The sequence below is a fragment of the Ptychodera flava genome, chromosome 20, assembly GCF_041260155.1.
Source record: "Ptychodera flava strain L36383 chromosome 20, AS_Pfla_20210202, whole genome shotgun sequence".
NCBI classification, from domain to species: domain Eukaryota; kingdom Metazoa; phylum Hemichordata; class Enteropneusta; family Ptychoderidae; genus Ptychodera; species Ptychodera flava.
The window spans coordinates 1,830,013-1,838,228 of record NC_091947.1 but is presented as its reverse complement, the minus strand read 5'-3'; the positions used below and the strand labels follow the sequence as shown (position 1 = coordinate 1,838,228).

The window sequence follows — 8,216 nt, the reverse complement described above, 5'->3', positions numbered from 1 at the left end:
ACTTAGATTTGATTCTTTATAGTCAAATTTATTGAAATCATTTATCATCATTAAAATACAACCGATTGAGGACAAAATTGCACCTTAATGCTATAGAAAGTTTCAGCATCATAAATGCACAGAGAAGGATACGGCTGGGCTGGACAAGGTGTCCCATTACATGTAAGTGTCTCTGCATTATGCCTTGGTAGACAGCTTGACAACACTTGTAAAGAGATATTCCCTGTCTCAATACGTACGTTATCACTGCAACCTAACATCCATGTACCAATGTTTGCATGCTTATGCTACTGTCTGCATTCATACTCTAACCCAAATTTCTACATGCAGACTTAAAGCTTCAACATTGAAAACAAGTGTGTTGATAGCAAACAATAAATGTACCACAACGATTTGGTGTCAAGTGTCTTGTTTTGAATGCTGTGAGTACATGAGCACAGGGAACTTAGTAATTGGGTCATTGTTGTTGTTGTTTATGTTGTTATTTACTTATAAAATTGTAGAATGCAAAGTTGTTGTTTTAGCTTTGTTTCAATTATATTGATTTCATTGCAAATACAGGCAAAGGAACACTATAATGTTTGGGCTTCAATGGCTGTATCTACCTGGTAGGTATATTCCAGGCACTACAGGTAGAGGGCAGACTTTTACATTCCTCCTAACAGTCTGCCCTGTACTCATTACATGCCTCTACTTCATAATAAAAGCTGTTGAATGTTCTTGTATATGTATTTGCAATGATATCAATATGATTGAATACAACAGCTACAACGTTAATGTTCTTTGAGGTAGAATGTGGCTGGGGACAGATATGCGGAATCTCAAATTTCTACAATTCTTTTCTGTTCTACCTCTTGTACAGGCTCATTTTAAAACTCTTAGAGAGAGAAAAATTTCCACAATCATCCTTTTTCACAATTCGAAAATTATTTTTTCCCCATAGAGTTAACACAGGGATGGCAATCTGTTTCTCTTATACCAAACTTTGCATGATGATTGGCAAGAGAATGGTTGAAGGTTTCATTGAGTAAAGGTTGAGCAAAAGTTTAAAGGCATGGTTCAGGCGTCAGATTGTCTTGCCAGGAAATTTACTTTCTAGATTAGTTTCAATGGAAAACAAAAGGCTATGACACCTTCATAATCCTCACAGACTAGAACAAACTCGATCCTGGAATCGAGTCCCCCAGCCTTTGAGTCCTTCACTTTTGAGACATATACTATCTTAATTTAATTACAAAAACACAACAATCACAAACACAACAATCATCAGTTTACTAAGTTCCCTATCGGTGGATTCATGCAAAGGGATACAAGGAGTAAAAAGGTTTGAACTATGTCATTCATAGACTGAAAGATCAATCGCTTGAGGGTGCTCTCTACACTTCCCCAAGATTGGGGGGGGGGGGGGTGTAGAGAGCGTCCTTGAGTGACGGATCTTTCAGTCTATGTCACTCAATAAGTACTATCAAATTCTTGTGCAGCTTGATAATCTCTTTGTCATGAAATGCCAAGCATCAAATATTTTCAATTGTTGACTCTGGTTTGACCTTATTAGCCAATTCCATCCACCTCTACCATTGACACGGACACATTTATGACAAAGCTTGCTGTAAAATGGAATCAACCAAGGTTTTGGTGCAGTCAGACTGACTTCAAGACACAGGTAGAACCTGTGTACATGGAAATCATGATTAAAGAAGTGAAAAAAACACTCATTATTGCACCAATCATGGTGTAAGGTGACAATTTTCAAAACTAAGTATTAGACGGCAGTGTCTCCAACATTGCATTGTTCTACTTTCTATAATTGTAAAACAGAGTCATAAAGTAAACTGGAATTCACCACTGTACAAACTACAAAAAAAGTCTGGGTATTATACACACTGTAATTCAAATGCAAATATTGCATTGAATGTTGAAAATCACATGAACTTCGCTGACTAATAAACATGTTTGTTTGTCATGGTTTGTGATAAATTATAATCACAATAATGATGTCTGTTGTTTGAAATGAAAGCTACAGTTCAACGTACATTGCATTTCTATCTTCTGAAAGTCTCTGTGAATCCCAACCAAAACCTGTACCAATCTGAAAATATTTTGCTCAACTTAAAAAATATTTTTAAAACATCACACTGTGTTGTATAAATATGGTGTTTTATACTGCAATAATGCAACCACACTTCAGGAAACACAACATTGCATTTATGGATGGGAAAGATGGGAAAATTCATTCAGTATTTGATGGTTGTCAACATGCTACCACCATTCATAGATGAATTTTCTCACTTCTGGATGGAACACATGCTGTAGGGGAAACTCCCAACATGATTCATGAATGATTTCAAAGCCATTTCTGTGAAGTACACTGTACATTGGAAAAGATTATCATGTACACATTATAGCATGTACTCCCAACTTATGCCATTTATGAATCAGTCTTTGACAAATGTCATTGATTCATTGATTATTCAATCAATTAACTGCTAAAAAAACACATCTATAAAAGACAATCACACATAACAAAACACAGTAAAATATTTACAACTGTGTTTATGGTAAAGATAACCATAGACTGAAAGATCCAGTCTTTTATATCCATGTAGTGTGCTGGGGTGAGTATAGAGCGCCCTCATGCGACGGATCTTTCAGTTAGTAAGATAACCACTGGAAACTCTAATTTAACCACAAACAGAAATTGCAAGATTTGTTGAATCTGTTCTCAAATGTAACTTTAAAATCCACGACTAAAGTAAATCACCGTACATGCAGCAGTTGTTTTTTAATCCCAATCCACAGATAAATATTCTCAAATTATTACCCTTGAACATGGCCAATAAAATTAACTGAGCAGCATGATGCAGATTACTGATACAAGGTCAAAATGACCATGAAGAACACAACCTGTCTTTCCTACAGAGATCATAAATTAGCAAATACCGTAAAACTGTATATGAAAGAATTTACCTTGACCATCTCAGAAAGCATAACCATTTATAAAATTTTATCTGTCTGTGAATACATTGATATGTACATGGTTATGACCTTTGCACTCAGTTCTCCACAGCAAAGTACAATTTTCCCCTTTTATATTACAAGGGAAACCCATAAATAAAATATCTCTGGTAAAATTTACAAATTTCTCTCGAATTGCCATAATTACACATATAATATAAAACAAATAACCAATCATGATGGGACTATATACAAGGAACTGTACTTTGATATTATCTACAAATGAAATTCTATTTATTGTATCTGTGTATGGTTGATTTTTTTCTACTAGATTTATTTTCTTTTCTGTAACATAATACAGGTTTGATTTTCAAACTTCGATGTTTGGAACAGTATGAATTGGTTTCAATGCCTGCTTTGACTGGCAAAGTTGTACTTGGGTTCAGAACGAAGGTGAGATTGCATTAAGACTTTGATTGTCTTTGGATAAAATATAGAACAACATAAGAAAAGAAACTTTGGCACCAAAAAAAAAAAAATTTAAAGTATGATATAAGGCAGGCTAATTGCTACCGTACATTGTTGCTCACATAATATCAATTTTATGTTTCTATTTGCTGCATCTCCATTGTTAGGAAAGCAATCATGATTTCCAGTGATCTTGACTTTATTATTGTCTTTTCATTATTGTCACCTAATTCATTATTGTTATGCACTTCTATTTAACTACAAAACTTCCATAAAAGTTGCAGTACAAGTGATAAATATACTTGAAAATTCCGTCATTCCAAAACTATGTGAGGAAGGAGTGTGGGGGCCACTTTTGTGTCACAACTGATGACAAAGTTGGACATGAAATCACCATATTATTTTTATATTTTACTTTACGAGTATGTTTTTTAGCATATATTTCTGTGAAAAGAGCTAACATTTTGATGAAGGACACCGTGATAACTTTGCAAAAATCAACACAAAGGAATGCAATATCAACAAGACAAATGCCAGATAGATGTAAATTGTACAATGCTAAAACCTTTATAACATTGTATGATTGTCTCATCAAATCAAACCAAATCAAATTTCCATCATATTAATTTGATATAGTTCTGAAATATTATAGCACTATTATATGAGTCAATGACTTATCTGTTCCAAAATAATTTCTGGAAGGTAACTGAAAATTGCCAGTGTCCAGAATATTCCAAGTTAACCCTGTTCTACATGTGTAAATGTTCAGTTTTGTCATCAGCTGCTCAGTAGAAATTAGGACTGTTAAAGGTATACTGTCACCTGTTCCAATTTTGCCACAGTTACCATGGAAAGAAAAAATCTAACCAATCACAGATTTTAAAAGGGTGGCAGCTTTTTAAAAACAGTGCCCTCACATGGGCATTTTGAATACCAAGGAATGCCCCTTTGACCATATATGGGCATATATAGATTACAGGTGACTGTATACCTTTAACTGAGCAAATGTTGTCCACAGACCTGCTCACACAGACTGGAGGGATATTCTTTCTGTGTCTTCTAGGTAATCAGTCATCGAAGTCAGGAATATCTTCATATGAGTAACCTCTGTACCCTTTATACGCATAGTACGCCAATCTGACATGGTATGATCCTGGTATGAACAGCAGTGCACCTATGATGAGAACTGGCCATGTCCTATCAGAATACTGTGGCCAAGAAATAGGAATAAGATGTTTGTACAGTTTGATTTCTGTGATGCAGTTCTGAAGAGGCCTTGGGGTACATCACAGTGGAAAAGTGAAAACAACCACAACTTCTGGCATATTTAATTAATGTGTCTGTTCACCTTTTTGAGCTGATTATTTAAACGAACCATTGACATGAAAAGCATTTGTCACTGTTACTTGATGTGGACAGGGATACTCTGGTAACATGATTGGGGACAAAAGTCATCTTGATGAGGTACTGCCCTTAATATACATGTAAACTCTGTTCTACCGTACCTTATTGAGGGTAGATCAAACTGACTTGTATGACACACCCATGACACAAATCAAACAAAAGATTGACACAAAGAAAGAATAGAAGAATATAACCGGACATAAAACAAGAATTTATTCTTTTAACTGGTACACTGGAGTACGTATGAAATTAAGTCTTACCTTGGCATCAATATATCCAGAAAGTAGCATTGCTCCTACAATGATCAGTATACTTCCAAGCAAAAACAGAAACATTGCCAGGGCAATGGCCTTCACAGGTACTTTAACCGGAGGTTTCCTGAACTAGAATTCAAACAGAACAAATTCATCATTCAAACATTTACAATCTTTATATGTTCTAAATCTTTGTTTTGTTGATTTACTTCAGTGTAACAGACTTTGAGACACTGCAAAGTCATACAACAAAACACATTACTGGAAAACAAATGTAGAAATGAACCAGTAATGACAATGACCTCCTTCACTAAGGAAATGGTGAGTTGATTAACTGTGTTAAATTTTACGAAGATTGTCGTCAGAAATGCAACAACTGTTCTGCATCAGTTTTGTTGATATTTTAAGACATAAACAGTATCCCTCACTCACTACAGGACAAAGTTCAACTTAACATTACACAGCAAATGAAATACCGGTAGTGATGACTGACATACAACGACCAAGAGTTGTAGTGTAGAGGTATGTAGCTGCCAATTATGATAATGCACATCAGGAAAACATCAGTGAGAGATTAGTTCAAGTATAATGCCAAACAATGAGAATAAATAATGTGTGTTACTGTCTTATATGTGCCTACAGTTCTATTAACTACCCCCTCCCAACCCCCTTAAAAAAAACATTCTGGTTCCACCACGTGATATCTGGTATCATAGAGGCTAATACGCCATCATGAGAACCTGGATACAACATTGTACTACATCCATACCTGAAGTTCTGTGTAGCCATCCTGTGAAGATATGCCAGGTGTTTCCATTTTCTTGTATTTCAAACCTGACATCTTTGCGTTCTTGGTTGGCATCATGAGCTCAATCTTCAGAGACAGTTAGACTGTTTTCAGAGAAATCAACCTGAAATACATGGTTTCAGCACAACTGTTAAAGTGTTTCTGAGAAATTTTAGGAGTTCCCCACCAAAAAAAAAAACTGAACACACACATGCATTTGTGTAAGACTCAAGATGTAGAACTGTCCACTTCTGTTAAATACCAACTGTTAACATCTAGAAAGTGATCTCTTAATTCCCTTACACCTTTCCATTTGTAAATGAGTGACTTCACTGTAATGCACCTACTAGAACATATACATGTATCATCAATATCACAGGTTGAAATAGGTTCAGTCCACCAAGGAAGCTGTCAGGTGCAAGGTAAAGTCAACCATCACTCCCACAGTACAGCCAAAGTAAACCAGGTGTAGTGATCATCTTTGACATCGTAGTTGTCGATACGCCATTGGTTTTTACCCTTTCTTTGTATAGTTTGTGCTTTAGTTTATTGGTGCATCAACAGCAAGCTGTTTACCTTTCTCCCCCTAGTACTGATTTCGGTGTCACATATCAAAACCTCACACACCGCCAAGAAACAGGAAGCTAGTGTTTATTATCCTAACATATTGTATTGATCTGGATGTTACACTTGCCTTGTTGTCACATTTGCTTGATAAAATTGATATACAAAAAAGACACTGCGCTACAGCATGGCATGCACACAGCTATAATATGAAGGCAAATATTTTGCAACATTCAATTCTGAACAGTGGACATACTGTATATGTACAACAAATTTCCTCTGCACTAGACTGGTTCCCAGTAACTTGGTTTTTCTGGGCAGCAGTTACTACATGTAGCTGGCCAAGGAAACTCACTCCATGATCTACACAACTGTCTACCAGTATCAGAGTATATACCTGCAAACTTGTAGCTCTACGGTTAGGCCGTTGGTGACTTTTGGTTTTTTTCGACTTTGCTCAACAGTAGTGCTACAATGCCATATGTACTTTTCTTTGCAAAATAAGCCCGACATCAGTGTAGCGCACTCTAGGTACCAAATATATTTGTTCTACTGTGTATCATTGCACATATCTATCCAGAAAAGAACACTTCAGAATCATCTACACTAACCTTGTCATTTTGGGGGTTAAATTGCCTGGGACACAACGATTGCACTCAACAAACAATAACATCATCGACAAAACGAAACATTAGGCATGTGTCAGCTTTGCGTTAAACATGTCCAGTATTTGCATATTGTACAAACGGATCTGCTACATAGATGTCATGCTTATTTTGCAAACAAACGCACATATGGCATATTAGGGCTAATGGTGAGCGACATCGCAAAAAAACAAAAATCACCTACCGCCTCACTGTAGTGCTATAAGTTTGCAGCTACAGTTTCACTATCACCACACTACTAGTAACATAACAGTCTGCTGAAGTTTATTCCTTCCTGTGTCTTGATATTTATATGCTCACAGATTCGGAGCAAGTCCAAAACTGCACCTTAATGTTCCTCTTCCTGAAATGCATGTCAATGGTCTTGTAATACATTTTTGTAGGGTTAGGGATTTTCAGCTATGTCTACAGTGATAGTGGTCTATTTACGTCCATTACGATTATGCATAACTCAGTTACTCCTTCGATTCGGTAAGCAATGCTTCTGAAACATGTGTTACTCGACAAATTCACGTCTAAATGACTGCCTTTAGCGCACGATGGTCACAGAACAGAACGGAAAACCATCGCATACCACAAGCTTAGTTGTGCGTTGTACCGGGCAGTCATAGTCACCAGCCGAATCAGTGATGGTACTGTCCTTGAGCCATTGGCGTCGGATTCATTCCTGGCTATTACTGTCCTAACAAGTCATGCGAATGATAACAGGGTTGTTTTCCTTACCTTGGTGATAAATCTTGATGATCGTCCCTAAAACTACACAAGTCGATCGAACGTCAGTTTGTTGTCCACCCTGCGTGTGCCGTACCCAAAGATCGATGTGGCTACAAACACATGCGCCCTCTCTCGATGATTTGTTTTGGGCTGTTGCCGTAGTTGTCTACCATCCCTATTTAAAGCTGTTCATTCTCTCGCTGCTATTACATAGCACGTAATCATGGTCCCTCCCGTGACGTAATCAAGGCCATAGTTCGAACTCCCATTTTGGATTCGTATATAGCATTATTGTTCAGTTGCTGTTATTGTTGTTAAAGTGCGTGAATTAAAAAAAGAAAACACGATGACCCACTTGGCTTGAGGCATGCAGGAGGACTTGAAGCGGAGGCGAAAAAGGCAATT

At 36.7% G+C, this 8,216-nt stretch overlaps 1 protein-coding gene across 1 annotated transcript; it reads right to left on the bottom strand.

The window, feature by feature from the left end:
• Positions 1 to 7: 7 nt before the first annotated feature.
• LOC139119735 (transmembrane protein 230-like) lies at positions 8 to 7,948 on the bottom strand. Its single transcript, XM_070683609.1, has 4 exons — positions 7,821 to 7,948; positions 5,851 to 5,992; positions 5,088 to 5,210; positions 8 to 4,631 (listed from the first exon to the last, which is right to left on the bottom strand). The coding sequence occupies exons 2-4, from the start codon at positions 5,944 to 5,946 to the stop codon at positions 4,491 to 4,493; spliced, it is 360 nt and encodes a 119-aa protein (XP_070539710.1). The 5' UTR covers positions 5,947 to 5,992; positions 7,821 to 7,948; the 3' UTR covers positions 8 to 4,490.
• Between the last annotated feature and the right edge of the window lie 268 nt (positions 7,949 to 8,216).

What these genes read in the sequence shown, in the direction of transcription:
- LOC139119735 (XM_070683609.1), bottom strand. Translation starts at nt 5,946, where the DNA reads ATGATGCCAACCAAGAACGCAAAGATGTCAGGTTTGAAATACAAGAAA. An exon ending in ATGGCTACACAGAACTTCAG is followed by an intron (nt 5,211 to 5,850) that starts GTATGGATGTAG and finishes TTTGAATTCTAG; the next exon opens with TTCAGGAAACCTCCGGTTAA. An exon ending in CTGGATATATTGATGCCAAG is followed by an intron (nt 4,632 to 5,087) that starts GTAAGACTTAAT and finishes TCTTGGCCACAG; the next exon opens with TATTCTGATAGGACATGGCC.